This window comes from Cnephaeus nilssonii (genome assembly GCF_951640355.1).
Source record: "Cnephaeus nilssonii genome assembly, chromosome: 2".
Lineage (NCBI taxonomy): Eukaryota > Metazoa > Chordata > Mammalia > Chiroptera > Vespertilionidae > Cnephaeus > Cnephaeus nilssonii.
In genome coordinates this window covers 89,551,857-89,579,584 of record NC_137073.1, presented here as the reverse complement: position 1 = coordinate 89,579,584, position 27,728 = coordinate 89,551,857, and the positions used below count along the sequence as shown (strand labels likewise).

At 45.4% G+C, this 27,728-nt stretch overlaps 1 protein-coding gene across 1 annotated transcript; it reads left to right on the top strand.

Annotated features, from left to right (window-relative positions):
* The first annotated feature begins 4,201 nt into the window (after window positions 1–4,201).
* Window positions 4,202–11,222, top strand: MED10 (mediator complex subunit 10). Its single transcript, XM_079797057.1, has 4 exons — window positions 4,202–4,381; window positions 5,529–5,612; window positions 8,827–8,929; window positions 10,672–11,222. The coding sequence occupies exons 1-4, from the start codon at window positions 4,260–4,262 to the stop codon at window positions 10,768–10,770; spliced, it is 408 nt and encodes a 135-aa protein (XP_079653183.1). The 5' UTR covers window positions 4,202–4,259; the 3' UTR covers window positions 10,771–11,222.
* Window positions 11,223–27,728: the final 16,506 nt, after the last annotated feature.

The following is a 27,728-nucleotide window of genomic DNA, read 5'->3' as shown; positions in this document are numbered from 1 at the left end:
GAAGTGCTATTAATAATTATACCAGAGCTAGATATTGATGTAACTTAGGTTTTATTAAGTATGTCTTTATGACAGGTATAAATAGGATCTTGCCCCTACAAATTCAGATGTATGTATACCCATAAATGATTTCAAAGAGTGTGTTTAGGTTTTCAAGTATCTGTGTGGGTGTGCCTATGTATCTAAAAAGCAATCAACTTCATTGATTTCCACTGTTGTTACATTGAGGTCCCAAAATCTGGTCTACATAATCCTATCTAATAAAAGAGTAATATGCAAATTAACCATCACTCTGCTACACCCATAAGCCACTCCCACAAGCCACGCCCACATAGCCAATCAGGAGTGAATATGCAAATAAACCCAACCAAGATGGCTACGGCCACAGAGAGCAGGAGGGAGGCTTGGGTTTCCCAGGCAATGGAGGAAGCCAAGCTTTCCGCCTGCCCTTGCTGGCCTAGGCCTCCACTCAAGGCTACAAAGTTTCAATGATAGAAGATACATAAATCCAAACAGAAATGGCGACAGCCATGGAGCTGGAAAGAGTGGGAGGCTAAGGTTGCCCCCTGCGATGGAGGAAGCCAAGCTTTCCGCACAGCCTGGCCTGCCCAGGCCTCCACTTAAGGCTACAAAGTTTCAATTATAGAAGATACATAAATCCCAACAGAAATGGCTGCCGCCATGGAGCAAGCAGGAGCCTTGGCTCCACTCCAGGCTACAAAGTTTCAATTGTAGAAGATAAATAAATCCCAGATACCAGGGCCTCTGCTTGGGTTGACAGGGGGCGTGGCCGGCCTGCAAACCACCACAGGCCCCTCGCCCAGTTCGCCCCACACCCCAAGGGAACCTCCACCCTGATCTGGGACACCCTTCAGGGCAAACCAGCCGGCCCCCACCCGTGCACCAGGCCTCTATCCTATCTAATAAAAGAGTAATATGCAGATTGACCATCACTTCAACACACAAGATGGCTGCCCCTATGTAGACACAAGATGGCCACCACAAGATGGCGAGAGGGGAGGGCAGTTGGGAGGGACCAGGCCTGCAAGGGAGGGCAATTGGGGGCGATCAAGCCTGCAGGGGAGGGCAGTTAGGGGTGACCAAGCTGGTGGAGGAGGGAAGTTAGGGGGGGCCCAGGCCTGCAGGGAAGGGCAGTTGGGGGGGGACCCAGGCCTGCAGGGGAGAGCAGTTGGGGGGGACCAGGCCTGCAGGGGAGGGCAGTTAGGGGCAAACAGGCTGGCAGGGGAGCAGTTAGGCATCAATCAGACTTGCAGGGGAGTGATTAGGGGGTGATCAGGCTGGCAGGCAGAAGCGATTAGGGGCAATCAGGAAGGCAGGCAGGTGAGCAGTTGGGAGCCAGCAGTCCTGGATTGTGAGAGGGATGTCCGACTGCCCGTTTAGGCCCGATCCCACCAGTAGGGTCCCAGATTGGAGAGGGTGCAGGCTGGGCTGAGGGACACCCCCCCTCCCCCCGTGCATGAATTTTGTGCACCAGGCCTCTAGTAGAATTTATAATTTGCTGAAACTAACTTTGTGATCTAGCAAATGGTGAAATTTTATAAATATTCCATATGTGATTGGAAGCAATCTGTTTTCAGACGTCACTGTTTCTCACAGATCACATTTATTAATCATATTATTCAAGTTTTCATATTTTTTATATATTTTTGGTCCACTTGATTTATTATTTTCTGATAGAGGTAGTCCGAATTTCTTGTTATGAATATGGATTTTTTAATGTTCCCTCATAATTTGTCAAATTGTGGGCTTGATATTATAAGACTATGTTGTTAATTGTTTTAGTTTGACATTAGTATATTATGTTGGTGAAATTTTCCCTTTATCATGAAAAAAGTTAATTTAGCCCAGTTGGTGTGGCTCAGTGATTTACCATGGATCCATGAACCAGGAAATCACAGTTTGATTCCTGGTCAGGACACATGCCTGGGTTGCAGGCTCGATCCCTAGTTGTGGGGCATGCAGGAGGCAGCTGATCAATGTTTCTCTCTCATCATTGATGTTTCTATCTCTCTCTTTCCCTTCCTCTCTCTCAAATACATAAAAATATATTTTAAAATAGTTAAAAAAGTATTTTACATTTCCATTAATTTTTAATATTATATGTTTTAACAATTTTTTTTGGTTGCCTGGCATATCTTATTCTAATTTTTCCCTTTATTTTAACTTTTATGTATGTTTGTTTTAGGTGTGCCTTCGAAAAACCACATAGCTAGATTGAAATAGCAACAAGAGAAAATACTTCCAATCTGAGAGAATCTTTCTTTTAAACTAGTAACATTTGTTTACATTAATCACGATATTTGTCTTCAATTCTTTCATCTTATTTTGTGCTTTTTCATTTCCATGCTTGTTCTGTGCTTCACTTATTCCCTTTTTTTACCTTTTATCGAATTGTTTTCTTTTATCCCTCTATTAGTTTGGAAGTTACATATTCTACTACAGAGATAACCTTAATTAAAAAAATACATATTTAATAAAACCTAAGTTGCATCAATATCTATCTCTTTTTTCTTATAATATTGAGAAATAGTGTTAATTTCATATTCTGACCTTTCCCCAGATATACTTTTTTCTTTTGTCAGATATTTTATTTCCACCTTGTTTTAAAATTCCCCTTAAGTTAATTGTCATTAAATTGGGAGGGAGGTGTTTTACATAACATTTTTGTGTACTCAAGAGTGGGAACAGAGACTTCCCATGTCAGTTCTGTTCACCACATGGATTGAGTCCCTGATTCAGTAAGTTTACAAATTACCTACCTTCTCTGAGTTTCCATTTCTGGTAACAGCTGGGAGAAGGTTGCAGATTATTTAGAAAAGAATCTTCCTCCTTTTTCTGGATTCTAAGAACTGAAAAGTACAGGTGTTGAATATTATGATATTCAGTAAAATGAAGCACTCTGGCTTGAGGACAGGTGAGTGTATGAGCAAACATTGGATAGTCCTAGAAGAATGAGCAGAAGAACTTCTTAAGTGCAAGAGTGATGTGATCAAAATGGAAGTTCAGTTTACTAAAAGCTTAGTGAAGTAGGAGAGGTTATTCTTGATAGGGAAACCGCACAGGGTGTTGTTTTATTAGAGTTGGCCCAGGAGGTAATTGCCTCACCTAGGCATGTGGAAGGAATTAGGGAGGGAAGAGCTCAGTGAGAGACCATCTCCTTCTTGGGAAAAGCAAGGGTTAGAAGAGGTGGTGGCTAATTGTATACAAGAGGAAAGAAGGGAAGCTGTCCTCAAGGATTCCAACTGAGGGGCGGTGAAACTGCCTTTATTGGTGCCTTCATGAAAACTTTAGGGTTTTCATCCAGGTGGTGTTTGTGAAGATGCTGCATTGTATGGAGCATGGAGGGGACCAAGACCTCTGGTGGGACTGGCAGCAGTTAGTACTAGAAGGCCTCAGTTGTGACATTAGGGTTTAAGTCAAGGTGAGTTGTCTTGGCTGCTAATTTATTCATTTGGGGATGGCAAATCCCTACTGGGAAAATCACAGGTCTGAAGACCAGCTTGAGCAGCCTTTCAGGCCTGCTGGATCCTGCACAGCATCTTAAGGGTGTGTGAATGAGAAGCTGAGAAAGCCTTACTCCCGCCCCCCCCCCCCCAACCTTTGCATAAAGAAATGCAGGAAGGGATGGTCTCCAAGATCTTAAAGATGGCTGGCGGGAGGGGGGGGGAGGGGAAATGGGGGGCGGCGCAGGGTTTCCACTTTCTTCATTATACTTTTATCTGTAGTTTTTAATTACTTACAGTGAATACATGTAATTTGTATATCCAGAAAATAAAGTCATTTTTATTGTGGGTACAAGCTACTCTCTCCAAGCCCTAACCGTTGTGCTTTTCCCCTTTTCCTCGTGTTACTTCCTCTAACCTCAGGTAACGGTCAGGTCTCATTTTCCTGATTTTATCGACGTGAACAGAGGCTCAGGGACAAGAGAACTTATTCAGGGCCAGTGGAAGTAGAGCGGGGGTCTTGCGGGTCCTCACCACCGGCCCTTTGAGGCCCTCGCAGCACGCTCGGGAGTCCTGATGATTGACACCTGGTTGTCCGCTCACCGGTGCCGCTTAGGGCTGCTGGGGCGGGGCCTAGATAAAGCCCGCCCCTCCCGCCCCCAAGGCACTCCAGGATCCAGATCCAGCCCCCTCCTCCCGCCCCCTAGAGGAAACGGAAGTGGTGGTAGGCTCGGGCGGAAGCAGGAAGCGGCGGAGCAGGACGACGCCAGTGGTGGTGCAGCCGTCGGTGGGGCCATGGCCGAGAAGTTCGACCACCTGGAGGAGCACCTGGAGAAGTTCGTGGAGAACATCCGGCAGCTCGGTATCATCGTCAGCGACTTCCAGCCCAGCAGCCAGGCCGGGCTCAACCAAAAACTGTAAGTGGCGGCCCGAGTCCGGCGGCGTCCGCTCGGGGAGCCGGAGTGGGGGTCGGGGATGGGGAACCGGGATCCGAGAGCCGGGAGCGGGGGTCGGGGAGCGAGGGCCGGGCGGAGAGCCTCATCCTCTCCTTTCCTCGGGGCCTGGTCCCTCTCGGACTCCTCCCGCTCCAGGCTGTGAGCCTTGGCGGGCCGCAGCTGCCGCCTGTTGCCCGCCCGCCTCCTTCCCGCTTTGCCTTGGTGGGACCTTGAGGGCCCATGCGGAGACGTTATCATGCCAGACAATAAATACAGTTTCTGTACTGGGGCCACATCCGAGGGAGTCACGCTTCATTATCTAAGCCTCTCCCTGCGCACTTGTGACTCCCAGGGTTTCCTCCTGAACTCTGGGGAATTCAGAGTCTGCCTCTCTCCAGAGGGGAGGCGGGCTTCGCTGGGAGTGCTCTGAAGCGGGCCCGGGGAGCCGGGGCTGCTGGCTGACACCACCTGCTGCATAGGTTTGAATGTGGAGGAATTGAAGGGAGGGGCGGTGAGAAAGGCCGCAGACCGTTTATTAACTAATATTTTTTGGCAACAGCGTTGTTCTGGCCATAGCGTTAGGCCTTGGGGTGGACCAAGGCAAACACACAAAGAGAATGCTCTGGAGAAGAGCTCACAGCTTTATAGGGAGGATAGGCTTACAAACATAGTTACATACCCAGAACTGTGGGACTAGCCCGGTGATGTAGGAAGGCTCCCCACCAGGGGATCTAAAATTCAACCAGGTAGTGATGGCATTCTTCCCCCCAGATTTGGAGGATGGGTTCTTAAGCTGGAGTCCACTACCCCATGTGTTCTCTGAAACCCACACACAAAATCACATGCACATCACGGTAATTGTGTTTGAGAGAAGGTTTATATTTTTCATTAGATTCTCAAGGGGATTGGTTCCTGCCCCCCAATATTGGCAATTGCTCATTTAGGAAGCAAATCAACAAAGATCTGAGGATAGTCTGTAATTCCAAATCCTTCCTTGGAATTCTGTACGTAACCAAAAAGTTATGAGCTATGTGTAACGCCCGCATGTGGAAGGACCACTTTTGTGGGTGGTGCTCATGGTGTCATGGAGAGTTAACCAAATGTCCCCATTTTTGCCTTTTTCCCCCAGGAATTTTATCGTGACTGGCTTACAGGATATTGATAAGTGCAGACAGCAACTTCATGATATTACTGTACCTTTAGAAGTTTTTGAGTAAGTACCATTTCTGATATTCATTCAAGTATAATTCTTGTTTAATTGTAGTGTAATGACTGCTTCAGTCATGGGTGTTTTAGTGCCTGCTGCTATGTTGTAGGCACAGCCTAGGTCAGTGATGGCGAACCTCTGACACGCGTGTCAGCACTAAATATCTAGTTTTTGGTTTAGTAAATACAATTATATATGACAATTATACATTTATGTTATTTAAACTATAAATATCGCGAAATAATGTTTTTTCCTCAAAGTGACACACTACCCAAGTTATGCTCAGTTTTTTGGCGAAGTTTGACACACCAAGCTCAAAAGGTTGCCCATCACTGGCCTAGGTGCTTGGAGATATGCCAGTGAAGAAAATAGGCAAATACATCTGCCCACATGGAGTTTCCTGTTCTAATGGGATTAGCAATTTAAAAATCTCAATATTGTTGAAAAAGAGTTACTTGTGAATAGAGGTATATGAAATATGAAAAACATCATAGACCCTCAGAGTTTTGTTTAGCTAGAAGGATAGCCATATAACTTTCCTTTTTAACTTAAAAAAAGAGAAAAAAGAGGTAGAAAGTCTTAAGTGGTTTGTATTTTTAAAAAATTATAGCCAGAAACAACCTGAAAAGTAATCTGGTCTAGTATCTCTGATACTGCCCTGGGACTGCTACTTCTGGGAGGTGGATATATATATATATATATACCGTATTTTCTGGTGTATAAAATGACTTTTTAACCCAGGAAAATCTCAAAAGCCGGGGGTCTTATACGCCGGAAAATACGGTATTTGGGTTTTAAGCAATCTGATATACATTGTCAGAGATTTTTCTAACCTACCGTATTTTCTGGCGTATAAGACCCCCGACTTTTGAGAAGATTTTCCTGGGTTAAAAAGTCGTCTTATACGCTGGAAAGTACAGTGTACACACACACACACACACACACACACACACACACACACACACACACACAAACACACACACACACACTGTTGAAAAAAAAGTTTCTTAGGCCAAGTAAGTGTGGGAAGGCTGTTCACGGTTTTCTACAGGAGTTTATATGTGCCTACCACAGTCATGGCCCAGAGAATGCATCCAGGAAGTAAACTTCTTACGTCTTTTTAATCCAAGCTTTATCACACTGGTTTGGTTATCACACCCCTGCTTTCACAGGTGAAGGAACTGGTAAGTAACTACAGTGGGCTATTTACTAGTCAGTGTCAGAGTTAAGACTAAAATCCTGGACTTGTCCTTCCTCATCCAGTGCTTTTTTCCTGACAGACAGCCTCTCCCTCCTGGATCTGGCTCCAATCTACAAAAGCATGCTAGCCCTTTTTGTGGTATAACTGCAAATGTAAACCACCAATTTCCTTGACCAATAAAGGAAGAGCTGTCGTTATTTTACATCCCCAGAAGTTAGAGATACAAGTCCAAGTAACAACACAGCTCAGCAGCTGTCCACAAAGATAGGACACTGCAGTTTTCACAGGCTTGGCTCCATCCTCGCCTTTTGGCCATGGTGTCATGTTTTCTCACTCAGCTCCACTGAGTTTTCTGGCTTCAGGTGGGTGAAGGTCATGTATTATGTGTTACAACTCTGGGCTCTTGGTGATGATGCCGGCTTGTGAAGTGTGGGAAGGTGGAGGCTACTTTGCCTTCCTCATCAGTGCTCTTCTGGTCATGAATGTGCAGGATGGGTGTACTGACAGATGCCAGTAACTACTTGAGTCATTAAAGAGGGACAAATGAGAGTAAGATGATGGGGAGAGGTTGCTAAAGGACAGGGGGAGTGGGGCCTCAGCCAGCTCAGCCACAGTCCCAGGCCCAGCAGGTGGGCAGAAGGGGCAGTGGAGACTCACTTAGGGTATTGGGAATGGGGTGGCCTCTGGACTCTAATAAGCAGTGATACAAACTTAGTCATTTTTGCATGAAGTAGAAGGAGTTTCCAGGCTCACAGTGGCCTTCACATACTTGGCAGACACATTGTGTCTGTAACAAAGATAAAGATGCAAGTCTGGGCCCTTCTGTCCAGCACTTCCTGACCTCAAAGGGTGGTGTGTTGGCAGAAGTGGGGCCCAATCTGAATAATATTGCTGTTGAATGGTTGTTTATTTAGGACACTTGAACCTGTAAGGTTTTTTTTTCCCTCCAGAAATGGACGGATTTTGTTTAGAATTAACCATAATTCTGCTTCCTTCATTCCATCATTTAAAAAAAACAACATTGCAATACAATGGAATTTCTAGAACTTGTGATTTATTAATTTTTGCTGTCTGCCATGATTAGAGGCCAGTTTTTATGCTGCTAACAGTAACTTAACAGTGCCTTCGATCTGAAGTGATACATTTTTTTAACTGATGCGTTAAAATACATAAATCGGACTTAATGTGGTCGTGGTAATTTTTATTTCTTTGTAATGAATAATTTAATTTAATTGAGTGAGGTCTTCAGGGTACAGAAGTAGACAGGTGGCCTACAGCTGGTAAAATGTGCATATTTGCCTAGGCAGTATGCTTAGTGAAATCTTTGGGATAATGAATACATTTTGGAGACAAGTGTTGAAAATTTCAAGAAACAGTTTTATACTGTTAAGAAATTATTGGAGAGAATCCCTCTCTCTGTTAAATTCAAGTTACGTAGGTTATTTAATGGAACCGAAAGAGTGGAACAGTTTTTAAAGCAATCTTGGGGTGAGCAGGGCCCGGCTATCCGCTTGCAGCTCTCCCCACTTCTTCTTCCAGCAGCCCAAGGTCCCTCCACAGAGGATCCCCAAGGGGACGAGGACCTGGAGTGTAGGCTGCATCTTGGAGGGCTCTCCCTGGCTCTCCCATGTTGCTGGGCCTGAAGCCCTGGCCCACTTTTAGTTCTCTCTTATCAAGAGCTTCCTAACCTCGCAGGTTGTGAAGATGAGAAGGTAATGGCCATGCAGCCTTTGGGAGGCATCGATGCTGCCCAGGTGAAGTGGTGTGGCTGTGGAGCTTGCCAGGTTATTAAGTGATCATTGCTTGATTTTAGGAGTTGTTCATGTTATTACAAGTAATATGAGAGCACATCATCTATACTTGTATAAATGAAGGAATCCTAACGTACCTGGTTCTTGGACACCGTTTCTTCTGAACAGGCCATGTGAAGTTATATACAACTAATTTTTTTTTTCCCTTAAGAAAACTGAGAATAGATATCAGCCAAGAGAGTGTTAATTAGATGTTTCCTGTTTTCAGATATATAGATCAAGGTCGAAACCCACAACTCTACACCAAAGAGTGCCTGGAAAGAGCTCTGGCGAAAAATGAACAAGTTAAAGGGAAGATTGATACGATGAAGGTAAGGCTCCTATAAACAGAAAACGTCAGGACATAAAGAAAGCCTTAAAAAGCAAATTTGGCTAATAGACTTGTCATTCTTTTCCATATTTGGTAAAACATCACCTATTTTATTACATTACACAATTGAGATTTCTGAATTATATACCAGGTAGTAAACAAAGTTAAATATCAGTGATGCCTTCTGTTGGGCCTTTTCCTGTAATTGTGGTTCTTTGGTTTGGAGGAGTCTTGAGTCCTCATTCTGTTTTTCTTCGCGGGTGCTGGTCTCTAGCTTCTGACTCCAGACTCCTTTATAGCATACCTCCTGTCACACTTCTCCACAGAGAACCTGCTCTGTTTCTTTGCTGTGATGAGGTCTAGGAAAGGTCTGATGAGGCATGTACCACAGGAAATATGTTGTTTTTTCTTACTTAAATTCACTCAAATGTGGTCCCAATTGGAGCCTGTGTGGTTTGCTTTTTCCTCTAATTGGATGGTGCCATTCCTTTTCTGGTTTCCCATTTTTGCTGGCCTCATATAATAAGGCCATCTCCATCCCCATTCCTGATTCTGCCCCAGCCACATTGTTTCCGTTTCTGTTGTGACCTCTTAGGGTCAGACAGTGTGAGGAGCAAGCAGAGACACTCAGGATGACAGGCATCACCTGTGAGGTCGCAGGGCTTCTCAGTGTCTCCCTCCCACCCTCCCACCTGTACTGATGATAGGCAGCGTGCCTGGAGGTGGCTTTGCTGTAACTGTTAATGTGGCTTCATTTCTATTTTGTCACCTTGGGACTGAGTTGCTGTTGAACTCAGTGTCACCCTTGGAGCATAGTACAACGTTCATCAGTAGTGAGTTGTGACTCTTTGGACTGTTTTGTGAGTTGCATTGTCAAGCAGAAATCTCTATATGGACAGGGTGTGGTCCAAATGTGTTCTGCTTGGTCCCACCACGCTTCTGTGGGTGATGCAGAGGTTTCCTGTTGGAGGTACTGCACGGGGACTGTATGATTTATCTTCAGTTTGCCTCTGTTGTCGCTTGGCGTCATTCTGTCTGAGACCTGTGAATGTCACTGTGCCGTCCCATGGCCTGCCTTTGTGCAGTGCTTGTTTATTATCCTGTTGGAGTGCAATCTCCTTTGACAGTGTATTCTTGCCTGTGTATTACATCTTTGTTTATATCCACACAGCTTCTTCTTAGTGTAGCTTATAAGAAAGATTTTGAGGTGCTGATAGGTACTTAACTACCTTTAAGACTGGCGTATAACCAATGTTAGTGGATAAGTAGGGTCAGGAAGCCATGGCATTTGGTAGACAGCTTTCCAGGTGCTCTGAAAGCTTTGATTGAGCTGTTTGCACACAGTGTGTGTGATGTGGTTCGAATCATTAATTACTTAATTAAGTATTATTTGAAGATTCCTGTTACGTGTGCTCTGTGCAAAAATCATTTCCACCTGTGTGGCTGGCTCCCTATAGGATGGCCTGTTTTCACTTAGAAGCAGGAGGGAAGAAGTTGTATTTGAAGGAGAATTTCTCTTTCAGGTAGTTCTTAATGTACCTGTAACATAGTTGCAAGTGTTATTTGCAGCTGGTTCACCAAGTATTGCATCCATGGGCAATGAGCAGGCAGCACTGGAACATGGGTTTTCGTGAGGGCAAAGCAGATTCTGTTCCTTCAGAGGGCTATAGGGGTGGGGGTAGTCTTTAACTTGGGTGATGGGTCACAAACAAAGCTGTTCTGATTGTACATTTTTCTTCTTAGAAATTTAAAAGCCTGTTGATTCAAGAGCTTTCTAAAGTCTTTCCAGAAGACATGGCTAAATACCGAAGCATCCGAGGGGAGGACCATCCCCCGTCGTAACTTCATCCTTCCACTTTGAACATCTAGTCCTGTGTGAGTCACCATGACCTTCAGGCAGCTTGTGACTGAGCGGCCTCAGCGACAGGAGGCCTAGAGGGCTTTGTAGAGCTGTGCTGCCAGCGGCCCCCTCTTTGCAGAGGGCTGGTGAGCGCACATTTTTGAGCGTGATGCATTTGATCCTGTATGGCAGAATTATCTTGGAAATATTAAATATGGTAGGTAAAGTAAAGGGTTTAAAAATATTACCTAAGACTTTTCTTTTTGTGTACTTTTTCATTTTATTATGATGTCAAAGAAAGCTAAAAAAAATTAAAAGGTTTAATATGAGAAGTACTTGAATTGGTTTTGTATTTTATATTTTCAAGTATAGTGCATAAAGAATGTGTTCAATGTGACTGTTTACGTGGATTTCAATTAGACATAAGCATATAATAAAGTCTTTTAAGTACTTATATGACTTATTCCATGTAATTATTTTGTAACATTTTTACAGTGTAGTGCAGTGCATCTTGTAAACAGTCAGTTATTACTTCCCTAAAGTGTGAATAATATTCATAAAATTTGTTCTTCTGGAAGTGGATCATGGGATTTACGCTTGTTCAGGGTTGCCATACTAATTTTCTATTGCCCTCAAGCTCTGAAATAATGAGGTATTAGTTTCAAAGGCAAATGTTCATCTATGGGGAACATCAGTAATGTCCCTGGGTAGTTTATTGTGTTATTATCAAATAAAAAATATGTAAATGGCTTGTTGAAGTATTGTAGTCAGTGACGACCCAGATGCTTACTACTGCTGTTGTCACATGGTAACCCTGAACAACCAGATAGCCTGCTCTGTTTCTTGCCACTCACCTGTACAGAAACCACCTTTCCGTCCAAGTGACAGAGGTACCATTGATCCAGGAAGGAGTGACAGAGCATACAATGCTTGATTCTTTAAAGACCCAGCGATGTTAGGTGGCAGCTGTCCTTTTTAAGAATGCCACAAACCCAAGAAGCTACATAGGAAAAAATGAATACATTTGGCTATATAAATGTTAAAAAACACCCCAAACTAACATGAAGTTACAAAAACACAATATAAACCTCAAAGACAAAAAGCTAAGGAAAAATATGGCTATGTATGACAAAAGGCTAAATATCTATTGTATATAAAGCTCTTACACTAATAAGAAAAAGAAGATAAACTTATGGAAGAATAGGCAGATGTTCATTGTTACATTGTTTATAATAGGAAAAAAAGGAAAAGGAAAAGCAGTAAGTTGAATGTCCATAAACAGTAGCTAGATTAAATTATGGTTTATCCATTTGATGGAGTACTACACAGTGATTAAAAAGAATGAAAGGATAAAGAATATATGCAATGATAAGGAGAAATTGCCAATATATATTATTAAAAAACAAGTTTGTTCAATAAGCATTAATTAAGAGTCTACCTACGGTAATCTAATGTATATGCAAATTGGAGTGAGTGTTTCTCCAAGGTGATGTACCCACTGGTGGGACCACTGGGGAGCTTATTAAAAATGCTGATGCTAGTCCCCACTCCTCCAGGGCTGCTGCACTCGAGTGAGTCCTTTCCTCCCTTGACTTCTAACCAACACACTCCACCTACGAATTCAGTGTTGGGTTTCTCAGTGGTTCTCTTTCATTGTACACCTCCCTGGGTAAGCTCATCCATCTCATGGCTCCAGTTACACTCCGTGCCAAGATCCTCAGGTTTGTATACATCCCTGCTAAGGGAGTCCTATACATCCTTAACCCAACTTTCTGTTCCTCTCCACTTGGCTGTCTCCCAGGTGCTTCCAGCTCAGTGTCCCTAAAGCTGGACTCAACATCTTTCCCACCCAAACATCTTGGTGTCTCCTCCTCAGAAAGTGGCCCTGTCTGTGTCCAGGTCCATCATTCTTGCCTCCTTTTTCTCCCTCACCACTTCTGCCTTTGGAGGCATCACTAAGTCTCCTAAATGCCCCATTTCCTTGCTATTTTTACTTCCCTGATGCTAGTCTTTGGTTCTCCCAACACAGCACTTCCCTTCCTTCATGCTTCATCTCCCTACCTGGCTACTTCACTCATATTTCAGGTTGCAGTGTAAAAGCACATGCATTAGCTCACCTTCTCAGACCTCAGAGCAGAGCTGGTCTATTTGTTAATTTTTCCTTTGACAGTATCAAAGGCACAGAGTTACAGCAGAAACTGTAATCTCCCTAAGAGCCTGGATCATGCCAGCCTTGTTCCTTTGCTCTAAGACAAGCGTGTCAAACTCAAAGGCTTTAACATGGGCCAAATAAACAAGGTTTAAGTTTATGTGGGCTGCAAAAAAAACAAAAGCTTCAATTTTCATAGAAATGTAGGTTTATTTTGATAGAGACATGCAGAATACAAAGGGCTGAAATAAATGAGTAATAGTTAACAAAATAATAGAACATTTTAATAAAAATTAATATTTTTTTCTTGAACATTTACTTAGCAGACACTGAATAACTGCACAAATTAATAAGTGTAACGCAAATAAACCTATTTTTCTTGTTCTCTGAAAGCGAAATATTTCCTGTCGCACATGCCAAACAAGTCAGTCCAAGATTAATGGCATGGCGATTGGCTGCTAAAATATTCGCTGCTAGTATTAGTGGAGAGAAATGGTGCGCCTGGTTGTAAGGCGCGTAAGGGAAATTAATGCAAAATGATTATAGTAATCGGTCATTAGTGAACATTGTAATTCGTTATTAATAACTAGAGGCCCTGTGCATGAAATTTGTGCACTCAGGGAATCCCTTAGCCCGGCCTGCTCCCTCTTTCAGTCCGGGAGCCCTTGGTGGATGGGGACATCCTTAGTGCTGCTGCAGAGGTGGGAGAGGCTCCTGCCACTGCCACTGCAGGTGCCAGCTGTGAGCCGGGCTTCTGGCTGAGCGGTACTTGTGTTGAACATCTGCCCCCTGGTGGTCAGTGTGTGTCATAGCGACTGGTCATTCCGCCATTCGGTTGATTTGCATATTAGCCTTTTATTATATAGGATTATGTGTAATGGGATATTGTAAAAATTAAGTTACGAAATTTTTATTAAAACGTTTCTTACATACTGTTACATTGGCTGGGCTGCAGAAATATTCATTGTGGGCTGCGAGTTTGACATGCTTGCTCTAGGATTTACAATGTGCTTGATACAAACAAGTCTAGGTATTTGGGGAATCATGCATGGATCCAGCAGTGGCCAAGTGAAACTGCACAAAGCAATTGTGTGACGGAACGGAAGTGAAGTGTCACAATTGCATTGGACCCTAGAGAGGACTGTTCTGTTCCCACAGGAGGAAAGTTCTGGGTGTTGCCCAGACCATACATCTACACTCTATGACATAACAGGGGGCAGAGCTCATGATATGAAGAAAATGGCCAGACTCCATCAAAAGCAGTTCTGGTTGGCTGGCTGAAGACTCTGTAACTGAAACTTTGAATGGAGATGGTTGTGAAATGACCCTCCCGGGCCACCCTGCGTGTTTCTGCACAGAAAAAAAAGATCTGGTTCAAAATGGCTTCACATTCTCATTCACTCCCTTCATCCTGGCCCATTTAGGATCTGTTGAGGGCAGGCGCTTTGCAGGGACTTGTGGTCCATTAACTTTGCCTTTGCCCAGCTGAGCTGATGTCCCTGGATCAGCAATGTGGGGCCTTCTCATGTTTGCCTCTTTCCTTTTTGGGACCCTCACACAACCTTTGGCCAAATTTTGGTTGTTGACAAAAAGATCCAGATATGTGATCGCTATTCCTATTGTTATAGAAAGAATGTTGCTTGTCTTAAAGGGTACAGCCATATGTTTATTTGACTCTAAAATGACTTCGTATCCAATTTATTATAGTTTCTAAGAATCTATTGTAATACCATTTTGGTCCAGGGCTATACTAAATACAAATAACTTTATTACATAGCATTCGTTATCATTGAATTATTGCACCCCAACTTTAGATTTCATTGATTTTTTTAACATAAAAATTTTAATGCATGTACTTATATTTCTTAGGTAAAAATGAAAAGTCAAATAGTTTTGTATTAAGGTGAAGGTGAAATCACTATAACAAGGAGACCAAAAATAAAGATAAAATAGAAGATTATTTCTCTTACTTGCAGCCTGACTGGTCTCGGTCGGCAGAGCAGCTGTATTAAATAAGACCATTGGCTGCCTTTTGGGAGAGCTGCCCTATGGAGAGGCCCACATGGCAAGAGACAGGTGCCTCTGGCCCAGAGCCCAGCCACTGCCCATAGTACACATCTGTGCCCCTTTTCCCAGTGGACACAGGCCATACCTTCAGAGTTTAAGACAGAGGACTTGTGAAAACACTAATCTAGTGTGTGTCCATGAGAAGACAGCACCATTTGTCTTCTTCCTTGTCCCATATGATTCTTTTTTGCTTTTTGAAAGGAAGAAATGGAATTATACAAAAAGAAGAAAAAGACACGGGCCTTCTGGCTCATTGATAAGGAAGAAATGTGGGTGACAGTGAAAGTTATAAAGCTGAGAAAGCAGGAGTCTTTGTGGACGGCCTTGACACGCACACACTTCAGTAAATCCTCATTATTGCAAATGTGCTGATGGCGGGACTGGCTTTCATGCAGCAGGAAGACCCAGCAGTGCGGGAAAGGTGTGTGCTGCCCAGGCAGCTCTGACACAGGAAATAGCCCCTGTGGGAGCTTCAGGAGCTCTGGGACCGAGGTTCACGGAGGGGATCCCGGGCCCCGTGTGGGGCAGTGCTGGGTGATGCTCATGTGGATGCTCCGGGAGAGGATAACTGACACATGCAGTGACCCCAAACTGCACATCCTCATCCTCGTTTGCTATGAGCCTACCGAGGGGATGTTTGTATCTTTCTGTTGAGCTGGTGAGTTCAGGCGCGTAAGGGAAAGCACATCATCCAGAGGCTCTCACTAAGCATTTCTGTGAGTACCATTTTAAAAACAAACATTGAAAATGGCTTGCTTCATTTGGTAAATACACTGTGAACACAGAGAAATGCGATGCACACATCCATTTAGTTTTTTTTTGTTTTTTTTTTCATCCATTTAGTTTTAAAGCACCTCGGAGATACAGGAGCAGGCCAGTGCTGATTCGTGGCCATCGTTGGCTATAGTTACTTATATTACCCAGAGCCCGTGCTTCAGGTCCACGTTCCCACATGTGCAGATGTTACGGCGTCCAGACAGACAGACACCCATGTGTACCCTCTACCGTGCTTGGAACGTTTTAGCTCTCACTCAATAAGTCAGTAAATAGTGACCAGTCAATAGGAGTCACTCCCTTTGATTAATTCCCTCTTAATTCTACTGAGTCCCATTGCTAGTCTTGGTTCCCAGAGCAGCTGTTTGGTTTTCTTGGCAGCTAACACATTGGCCCAGCGGGACACTTAGCACCGGTTGGAGGAGGGTGAGGAGGAAGATAGAGAGACTGTGATGTCCCCATGGTGGGCAACGACATGCTTGGTAAGACAGTGCTCAGGCCCTTTGTTATTTCCTTTTAAACTTTTCCTGCCAAGACATGGACTCAGACAGATTGGCCGCTCTTGCGATGTGGGCACAGACAAGTGTGGTCACAGGAGCAGTCGTTTTTTACCATTTTTATGGCAGAGCCATTAGGATAATGAGAGCTGAAGGGAGGCCAGGATTGCTCTGCAGCTGAACACACACAGGCTGCAAGAACAAGGGATGCGCTGATGGAATATTTATTTCTGACTTTATTTATAGCATCGTCTGGTGCAGAATCCGAAATCAGCAAAGCAGCAGAGAGGTGGGACCGCCCTCACATGGTGCTCAGGCTGTCAGACTTGTCCCTTTGTTTCCTTTCATGTCCCAGTCCACATCCAGCTCTGCACTTTATCAGTTTACCTGAGCTCCTTGGGGTTCTGTGGCTGAGCTACATTTCACAAGGCCTTTTACTGCCCAGTAATTAGGGGACTCGTGTGCGAGACAAGCAGGATTGCTGGAATCTTGCTTTCAGCAGGGCTTTTCTGACTTTTTATTTTTGTGAGTCCCCATCGGACTAGGATTTTTCACAATGGTTCAGAAACATTTATTTTTGTTTTCAGTAATTTTGAAGTTTCAAAGGCTTTTAGGAGTGAGCAGTCTTATATAACATCAATAATACTTTAAAAGTTATTTATTTATTTAATGATATTTTAAAAATATATTTTGATTTTTAGAGAGAGAGGAAAGGAGAGGGAGGGAGAGACAAACATTGATGTGAGAATGAAACATCAATTGGCTACCTCCTGCACGTCCTCTACTGGAGACTGAGCCCCCAACCCAGGCATGTGCCCTGACCAGAAATGGAACTGGCAGCCTTTTGATGTAACTAACTGAGCCACACCGACCAAGGCAATACTCTGAAATTTAAAAACAATTTTACATACTACATCTCACTGGATAAATTAAAACGGAATAAATTGGATAACTGAAAATAAGTGGCTTTGTCTTCCCATCACAATTCCACATAGGGGAGCATAAAAGAGAAAGGCAAACGGTGATGAGCAAAAAGACTTCTCCTGTGGAGGCATTGCCATTTTATTCCAGAAGGGCTCTCCCTCTGAGACTTTTGCCCACATGTCATTGATCACAATGGTATCTCATGGCCACTCCTAGTTGCAAGGGAGGTTAGGTGATCTCGATCTTAGCTTTTACAACCTAGAGCAGAGGCAGGCAGGAGGGGAGGGGACTGGGAACGGGAGTTGTCAGGCCACCTTCAGGGCTGGCTCTGGCACATACAGAACAAAGAGAGACCTTGATCCCCACACACCGGGTGCTGATGTTGGTCCTTTCCTGCAGAAACTTACTGGTAGGGGTAACTTAGAGCTAGAACTTTAAATTTTATATAAGTAAGTTTAGGTCCCAGATGCAGTGTTACGAATTTTTTAAGTTTGGTTATTTGGCAAATATGTGGGGACTTTTATATTAGGAACCAAAGGCACAAGGTACGAGGAAGGCTATGTCACATCTCACCGTCTAGACAGAGTCTGGAATGAGAAGGACCAGGACACGGGTCCTCCACAGGCTCACTCTGGGAACGCTGGGTAATTACATCGATGGTAAAGATGCTAGAGCAGCATTGGGGTTCGTGGCCATTTCTCCTTGCATTATGAGCTGCAGGTGAGTGACACCGTCCTGCCCCAGGTCTACGCCAATGCCTCCCAGGCTGCATTCACCTCTGCCCTGTCTGTGTGTCCCAAGTCAGTGTCCAGATGCCGCAGCTGAGATGCACAAACTGCTAAAAAAGCCCGAAGGTGTCGGCCCTGGTCCCTGAGGTGGCCGACCCCTGGGTGTAGAGCTGGAAGAACTTGGAAGCACAGTGGCTCTAAAACACTTCCTGTGACGGGTGAGGGAGGCTGGGGGTCTAGGAGGACAGTGGTCCTTGTCTTCCTGCCTTGGCGACAGTGCCAGTATCTGTATCAGCAGCAGCAGCCTCTTTACAGCATCATCCCCAGTTTATTTTCAACTTCTCATCTTTTCTCCTTTATCTGTGATCATCTCTTTCGACCTTGCTATTCCTGGCGCCTTTGCCTTCCCGAGGCTGGGGAAGGTGATGGATGAATAGACAGTTCCAGAGTTTATGGGTCTCCCGCCTCCTCTTTCTATCTGTTTACCCCCCACCTCCTTCCTCTTTCCTCCCTCTCCCTCCCACTCTTCTCCTGAAAATGCCCTGAGCTCTGATCTGTGTCCTTCTCAGTCGCCCTCCCTCCCACAAAGGGACTGAGTTTGAGATTGCTCAGGATGAAGAAGAGGTTGGTCCTGCCCTCCCTTTCACATGCTCTCCATTCACCTCCCCCAGTCAACCCCGCGGGGACCCTCATGTGTCCCTGGCAGTGTGTTGGGGGAAGATGCACATATTTTAAGGTGCCCTCTGGGCAGCCCATTCGTGCTGTGGTGTTTATTAATTCTGGAGCATGCGCAGGCTGCAGCATCAGCGTCCCAAGGGGCTGCTAACACAGTTGTCCACTGATTTAATCAAAAGAAGCAGCTGGGGCTCAGGGTGAGGTTGAGTTATGAAATTAAGGCACAAAGCAAAACACAGGATGGGCCTTTTATGTAAACTGTTGTCTGACCCCTTTAAGTTGGGGGTGCGAGTGAAAATCGAATGCTAGTCCTCAGATGTATATCATGCCCCACTGTGAAACTAATTGCATTGCAGGAGCAAATGGAGGCCATTATCGTTACTATTATTAATAACCATGTATTCGCTGTCTACATTGTCCATCCGGAAATCTTACTCAGCTCAGAGCTCAGCAGCCTTCCCATATATATAATGGCTTAAACGGTATTGATTTGGATCAGTTTTTTATTGCACCTTTTGTTAAGCTTCAGTAGTCCTTTGTTTGTACAAATGTTATCTTATACGGCAAGCAAAACCAGATAGTACACTTACTACTGTTATTTCATATGCTGTTTTCCATGGTGTGAAATGCAAATGGTGCAGTATGGATGGCACCTTCCAGACCCTAGCCTCCTCCTCAACTACATATATCCTTTCTTTTGGGCAAACCAGAAATCCTTTAAGTATGTTTATGCATATACAGATACAAATGGATCTTATGATATGCACTTTTTAGCATTTCACTTTTTTTACTTAAAATATCTCTGGAGATCCTCCCTTGTCAGCATGTGCAGGGCTAACTCAAGCTAGTTGCCGCCAGAATGCACTTAAGGTTCTCACTCATCCCTTGCAATTGCTGCAGCTCCCTCACTGGTGGATCGAGGTATTGCTGCTGTGGTGGGCTGAATGATGGACCTCAAGATGTCCAAACCCCAGTCCCCTGCCAACCCCAACCAGCCCCCAGCCAATCTGGCAACTGAGCACAGATCCATGAGTAAGCCCAGCCAAGACCAGGAGAACTGCCCCGCTGAGTCTAACCCCACTGTCACAGAGGAAGACTTCTAGAGCTGGCCTGAGGGCTCCATGACATAAATACTGTACTTTACTCTGAGAGGAAGTTAAACACAGTCATACACAACCTGTGCCCAGTTCTGCAGACATCTCTAATGCTATTGGTGTGAGGCTCTGGGAGGAACAATAGGCCAAGAGGTTGACAAGGATTTTAACATGCTGGGCCTCGCAGCTGGGCAGACGAGGAGAGTGAGCAGATGCTCTGACAGTTATCTTCAAACCTTTCCAGCAAAGCATCCCCTCATATCAGAGGAAAAGGACTTCTGCCTGGATTCATACAGTTTAGAAGCAAAAAACAAAACAAAACAAACAAACAACAAACAAAAACCTTCCTCTGCAGACTTTAAAAAAAATATTTCTTATCTATAGCTTCATAGGCTGGTATTTGTTTTAAATAAAATAGTGTTGACAATAATAAAAATAAATAAATAAAATAAGTTAAAATTATTTGCATTGAGCAAAATTGTTGGCCCGAAAATCTCTCTGGGTTTATCCAGTTACTTTTCTACCCTCGGGCCCCCATGGCGGTGAGGGGGTAGAACTGTGAAAGGATTGACTGCTAGAATTTGAAACCGAGTTACCAGTTGGTTCTTGAGACCCATGTGTGCATTCTCAGCAATGCCTGTAGGCAAAGTAGAGAAAGCTCTGATCAGGGTCTGATCCGTTAATAAATAGGTGCTTAATATATGTATTTCCTTCTCCTCTGCTGGGAAGAACACAAGAGGTTTGGTTGAGAACAGAACAAATGAGGTACCATTATTAAACAATTAAATCACCTCTAAGCAATTATCCTGAATGGCTCTTGATGCAATGCAGGTGGGTACCAGCTGTTTCCCTCTCTCCCAAGTAAAGCCCTTAAGAAGGAAGGCTGGACCCTGTCTCTATCCTGCTTCTCTCTGGGGTCTGTTCACCATAGTCTCTGCTTTGCCTCAGTCTCTCAGCTTGGAGCCCATGTCACTTCAGTCCTGGTGGGTTCTTGCTCCCTGGTGGTAACTTAACTTGGGAACAAAGCACAAATTGCAAAACCTCTCCAATCTTTAATGGTAAACTTTAGAATTTCAGGCTCTTTGGCAGCTGTGATTTAGAGCTCTCTCTACTTATCGATGCTGTTGGCTCCTGTACAGGTTGTGTAGTTGCTGGAGGTGGTGCCAAGGGAGCCCATCGTCTTTTCCCCTGCAGCGTCAGGAACCCAATGGAATAATGTAAGCCGGGGCAAGAGGAGAGCTTGCTTCTGAGGTGTGATAGGCTGAATAATGGCCTCCAGGGCTGTCCACATCCTACTCTGTGGGGCCTGAGGATATGTTAGTGAGTGAGGAAGGGGAATCAAGGTTGCTAATAGGCTGACCTTCTCATAGGGAGATTATCCTGGATTATCTGGGCCCAATGCCATCACAAGAGTTCTTGAAAGTGGAAGAGGGAGTCTGAAGAAGAGAATCAGAGGGCGATGTGAGGACAGAAGGGAAAGAGAGCAGAGACAATGTTGCTGCTCTGAAGATGCAGGGAGGGCCATGAGCCTCTAGAAACTGGAAAAGGCAAGGAAACGGATTCTCCCCCGGAGCCTCCAGGAGGAATGCAGCCCTGGCAACACCCTGAGGTTAGCCCAGTGAACACTTCTTTGGACTTCTCGCCTCTAGAGCATGAAGGTACATTTGTGCTCTTTTAAGCCACTAAGATAAGTGGTAAGCTGTTCCAGCATCCGCAGAAAACTATACATGAGGTTTCCTGAAAGTCTCCCGACCCTGAGGTCATTCACTTTCCATTGGCCAGGGGCATCTTGGATTCTGCAGGGGGTGGGGTCTCATTCTGTGGTACCCTCAAATGCATACAAAGCAGAGTGTGCATGTGGACGCAGAGAGGATCCTTTGTAGAAATCTCCATTGGCTGGGCAGAACACAAGAGGTTCCCTCCAGGAAGTATGGGAGAGCTTCCGGCAAGGGCAGCAGGAGGGCCCTGCCATTGCAGGGACTGAGGTTGAAACAGGGCTTCTAGGCACTAAGGCAACCCTCTCCATGAGCAGCCCAGCAAGAAGCAGTGTGAGAGACCCCACAGATACTGGAGTGAGGGTGTGGGTCAAGGCAACCCAGTTCCCGACCTGCTCAACCCCAGCAGAGAACAACCACAGGAGAGGTGTCTCCCACGGACCCTCTCTGAGCCTCACTTGCCTCCCAGCTGATGTCACACAACAGGGACCAGGGAATGTCCCTTGGAATGGGACAGATTCATTCCACTCCCAGTTCACCTGCTTTCCACATCTATAAGGGGGCGTGATAAAACAACCTGCCTGGTGAGGGTTTGAAGGCTGCAGCGACGTAGCGTGGACCTGTTCTGTGAACTCTCAGGGCTGGAAGGTTAAGAAGATGCCTGTCTCATGCGTTTTCGTCAATCTGTCCGGATAGTAGGATTCTCATGGATAGTAGAATAGCAGTGTCCATCCATTTTCTCCCTGACGTATTTCTTTTCCATCAACTCCAGAGACCTGTGTGCAGAAACCCTCGCTGATCCTCAGCCTCTTCTCTGAAAGCTCCCTTTGCAGAAATTGGCCATCCCCTGAGGCCCTACAAAGGGACGCTGTTCTACCTCTCACTGTCCATGGTCTCCGTGGAGCAGGGGCCCTCCTGGGTCCCCCCACCTCTTCCTGAGCCTTCTCCTTCCTCCTTCCTCACACCCAGGCGTGACAGCATGGAACCTGTGGGTCCTCTCCCTCATTCCCTGAGACTGTGGCTCCAGATCATGGTGTTCCCTCTGTTTTCTCTCCAATCACCATTTTTATGTCATGGGTCCCTTTGAAGATAATCCAGGGAACTATCTTCAGTGCCTGGTCACTGTTCCGTGACCTCCTCAGAGCTCCAACTATCTTTCCCCTGCTCACCTCAGCCACCTACTCCCACGGGCATACCCGAGGCCTGCCATTCCCACAGAGTCCTGCCTCCTCCGAAATCTCTTGCAAGCCTTCTCCCTCGGACTGTCTGCTAGGTCTCCCACTGCCGAGCTCTCTTACCCTCCTGGAGGCCTCTGATTCTTCCATCTTACCCAAGTCCACTCCCCTGCTCCCCCCTTCTCATTTCCCTCCCCAGCTAAGATTCTGCCGTTTTCCCTGTACCCACTCCTTTTATGCACCCTCAATTCCCTTGCCCTCTTCCCTCTATTTTCTAATTCACTTGGAAACATCCCAGCTCTGATTAAACCCATCCATCTGCCCCGAGTGTCTGAACATTGCAGGAGAAAATTACACGACTGGGCTATGCGCTCACTTTAGATTCATGACAGCCAGGCTTGAAGGGCCGTGGAGCCCGAAATTGCCTGCGTTTTCCTGGCAAGGCCTGGGCTCCCCTCTGAGGGCCTTTCCATGGGGCGTTAGGCAGCCATGTGTCTCTCTCTGTGATTCTTAAACCTGGCGAGGCATTGTTGGCATCCCTGTAAGGCTGCTAAGGCCCATCTCCCAACTGTTCTCTCTTGTTTGGTCTAGGGTGGGGCCCAGGCCTCCTTAGGTCTTACTTGTTCTTTCTTTTCTATGTCACTGATGTATGAGAATATTAGTTTCCTGGGGCTGCTGTGACAAATTGGCACACAGGTAGTGGCTTAAAGCAACAGAAAAGTATTCTCTCACAGTTCTAGGGGCCGGAAGTCTGAAATGGAGGTGTCAGCAGGGCCGAGCTCCCTCTAAAGGCCCTGGGGGAGGACCCTGCCTGCCTCTTCCAGCTTCTGGCTCATGGCAGCATCACTCCAATCTCTGCCTCTGTCTTCACCTGGCTCTCTCTGTGTCTCTGTGTGTCCTTATGTCCCTTAAGGCAATCTTATTTCGGATTGAGAGCCCACGAGGGCAATCCAGGATGAGCACCTCCTCTCAAGAGCCTTAATTTAATGACTTCTTTTGCTAAATAAGGGGGCATTAACTCTTTTGTCATATACGACTCTGGGAATAAAGACATGGGCATATTTTTTTTTGGCGGCCACCATGCAGCCCACTATACACAGATATACAGGAAAATGGACCAATCCTGAAGGCGTAATTCAGCAAATTGCTGCAAACTGGATACACCCCGGCAAATAGGGTACAGATAAAGTAACAGAACCCCCTGTGCCTCCTGTCTGTCATTGCTCCCTACTCCAGGGACCCTCTACCCCACCTCTGAGCTGTGATGTAGTCAATGCTGATTTTGAATTACACATTCATGGAGCTTTGTGTGTGTTCTCTGTTTGCTTCTCTCACTTGCCATCTTGTGTGAATTTGATCCTCATGTTGTTGTAGCTCCTTCATTCTCATTCTGGTGTCCTCCTATGTGTGACCTCACCAACGTTGTTAATCCATTTAGCCCTAAATGGGCAGTGGATCATTTCTGCTTTTTGGCCACTACAAGTGTGCTGCTATGACTACTGTCGGATCACGTCTCTTGGTGCACACACACACACACACACACACACACACACACTCACTCACTGCTGTGTGTGAACACCCAGCAGTGCGAGAGCTGGCCAGAGGGAGGCATGGTCTCAGCATCTTTATATGCTGTTCCCAAGGCAATGAGTCCACTTTCCCAGGGGAGGACCAGAGCCCGTCACTCACTCTGCCCATTGCTGGCATTGCCTCCTTCTCTTTTCAGCAGCTCTGGTGAGTGTGTTGGCCATGCCATGTTGTGATATACTGGCAGGTGATGGTGACCATCTTTTCATCTGTTCACAGACAATGTGGCTATTCTCTTGTGAAGCGCTAGTCCCTTTGTCCAGTTCTTTGAATTTGATTGTCTGTATTTTTTATTTTTTATTGAATTGCAGGTGTTTTTGCTTTACTCTGGACATACGACCTTTTTTGCATATACATCTTGTAAATGTCTTTTTCCTCTGTAGGTTGGTTTTTTCCTCTCTCAATGGTGTCTTTTGATGAACAAAAGTTCTTAGTTTTAATGTGGTCCAATTTAACAATGTTTTCCTTTTTATGGTTAGTGCTTTTTTTTTTTTTCTTTTCCCCTGTGTTCTTCTTAAAGCTTCATTATTTTGCCTTTCACATTGCGATTTATAATCTATTTGGAATTAAATTCTGAATGGCGTGAGGTAAGGATCATATACGTGTGGATTGCCCTCTGATGTTTGAATCAACCAGTTGAGGTTTCCCACTTTCTCTGTCTTCTTGTCTTAGATCTGGGGATTCTTCTTTCTTGTATTTCCTAGGGCTCATTTTGTGTGGGTGGTGGTGACAGGGCAGAGAGAGATGGGGAGGCAACAAGCTCCAGTAGCTTTGCTCCTCCCTTGAAACTGCTTAGCCAAAGACGCCTAAGGCCAGATGGCATCTGCTGGGATGTCCTCCCCTGCCAGGAGCCCGTGTGATTGGCCCTCCTGTCTCCCCCTGTCTCCTGGCCCCCTCCAGTCTGAGCAGTGAGTGCATCTGTCCCATACCAACCCCTTATTTCTCACCTTGGGGCCCCATCTGCTCTTCATTTTCCAAAGCCTCTCCTCTGCTTAAAGCTAGTCACATCCACAGGCCACCTTCCTGCCCTGCCCCCTCCACCTTGTCAGCTCTTTCTGGAGTGCAACTCGCTTCTGTCTCTCATCCTCCCAGACCCAGGTCAGATGCTGGCTGCCCTGCTTGCCAGTTCTAAGCGAACAGCCATGCCTCCTCCGCCCCTTCATGAGGTTGCACAGCACATCACACTGCAGTGCTTTCCTTACAGTGTCCAGGAGCCTTTCCAGGGTAAGTGCTCTGCCCTTTTCCTCTGGGCATCACTGTCTGCTGAATGGCATGGAACTCCAATACTCTTCAGTACAGCCCAGGAAAATGTGGATGTTTTGTAATTCGGACCTGAAGCTTAAATTAGATCCTCGAGTGCATTGTAAAACTATTGGGGAGTGTGATAGTCAATTACTGAAGTTACGAGGTGTTTGTGGGCTGGCTCGAGTGGCCACCGGCTTACCCGCAACACTCCTTCCATGGTTTTGGAGGAAATGAAGGGGCTCCAGCCAGGCGTGTGTTAGGTGCTAAGGGACAGTTAGCTCCTGCTGACCCATGCTTCAGGCAGGGTGGGGGGGGTGGGTCCTGATTTCATTTGAAACTGGTACTGGCACCCTCTGCTCAGCCTCTTGCCACTGTTGGTGCCTTGTCTCTGTTCTGTGGGAAGAGAGGAGCTGTGATGTAGTCAATGCTGAGGGCAGTAGTTTAGGTCCTGAAGAGAAGGGGTGGGGTCTGCACTGCCCAGAGGCACTCCCCAACACTGCTTAGCCAAAGACACCCAAGGCCAGATGGCACCTGCTGGGATGTCCTCCCCTACCAGGAGCCTGTGTGATTGACAGCCAGTTTATGAGCATCCTGCCTGAGTGTGTTTACTGAGCCCAGGAGTCCTGCTGAGAGAGTTCCCTGGTATTTACCAAGTGATGCCCTTACGTGGACCTTATAAAATGAAGCTCAAGTGGAACAAACAACAGCCACCGCCACAGCCAGCCCCCTTGGGCCAGTGTCAGCTTTCAAACCCTGTGTCTCTCCTACCCCCCCTTCCCACCTCTCCACCAGTCGCTGATAATATATTAAAGTTCCAGCTATAAGAGGAAAATATTTTATAGACAGATCCCCAGTCCAAAGATTATTGCCTTTCAGTACAGTTATTGCTTTTTGGGGTGGCACATAATATTGTCAGAATTATTGAGACAAAAAAAATGAAATTCAATTAAAAGAAGCTTGTTATTAAATAGTTCATGAATGTCTTGTAACTAATTAAAAATAGTACTCCACTTTTATTACTGGCCCAGTTTGACAAGTGAAATTATTTTAAAGCTACGTATAGGGGCAATATCCCATATATAATTGCATAATGTGTGAAAAAAAACACCACCACATTCATTTTCCTTGTACCTTTAATAAGACAAGTATGGATAGATGCCAGATCAATGATATCAGACTGGCTAGTTACATTAAATACTTTTCCTAATGTTTTAACATATATATATGTGTGTATTTTTAACTGTGCTATCATTGACATAACATTATATTAGTTTCAGGTGTACAGAATAATGATTCAATACTGTTTACATTGTGGAATGATCCCCACAAGTAGTCTAGTTAACATCCATTACCATACATAGTTACAGCATTTTTGGGTGTGTGATGAGAACATATGCATTTACCACTCCTTATCTCATACACTTGTATTCATTAATGGCCAATTGATAAAATGATGTCCCAAAATATGAATGCAAGGCAAATAGAGATATAAGAATTAGCCCGAGGGTCTATTTTGCTGCACGCACCCCTCTATTTTAGAAAATCTGACTGGGCACCTCAAAACCTATCATGTCTTAGAGCTCCTGTCCCCTGGTCTGTCGGGGACACACTCATGCCTGCCCCCTCCTGGCAGTGTGAGGACAGGTGTCTAGTGTGGGAGGTTCTCCTGGCACCAAGATGAGACTGACCTTCTGATGTGGGGGCCTTTCTGGCCATGTCTGCAGCCTCCTCGGTGGGTGACAGACAGTACCATGTGGCTTCTACGAGACAAGGCCTTCTGATGATAAAAATGAGGCAGGAAACGTGAGCCAGCATTCTGGATTCAGGGCCCCGCTGCAGTCCGCCTTCTCCTGCAATGCGCTTGAGGAAACCACATTAGGAGCCAAAGGGAGATTTGTGTTCTTGGTGTTAATCGTGTAAGCGGCTTTCCCACGGCTGGAAGGACCCTCCAGGACCACACACACACACAGCCAGGACAGCGCCTTCAGCACCAGGGTGTTTATTAACCACTAGATAAAAAGGTCAGGGCGACTTAAGCTGGGATGAAAGGCTGCTGCCGCTAAAGATCATTTGCAGGGAAGATAAGGCCTCTGTAAAATTATAATGTCAGTCAGCAGGAAGATAGGATTCAGAGCGGTTTAAAGCTGAAATCACCTTAGAGATTTGCAAGCAAAGCCCTTTTTTTCTGGATAAGAAGACAGGAGGCTGTTGAGATTAAGCAGGCTCAGGAGGCCCAGGGCTGGCTCTGGAATCCAGACCCCTGGGGCTCAGCCCTAGGGTTTTCCCAAGACACTAGTTGGCCTTTCTTTTCTGGAAGAGATAGGGACTGG

Bases quoted from the DNA above. Each gene is read 5' to 3' on its own strand.
- MED10 (XM_079797057.1), top strand. From the start codon at position 4,260: ATGGCCGAGAAGTTCGACCACCTGGAGGAGCACCTGGAGAAGTTCGTG. The intron at 4,382-5,528 runs GTAAGTGGCGGC...TTTTTCCCCCAG, and splicing joins GCCGGGCTCAACCAAAAACT to GAATTTTATCGTGACTGGCT. The intron at 8,930-10,671 runs GTAAGGCTCCTA...TTTTCTTCTTAG, and splicing joins GGAAGATTGATACGATGAAG to AAATTTAAAAGCCTGTTGAT.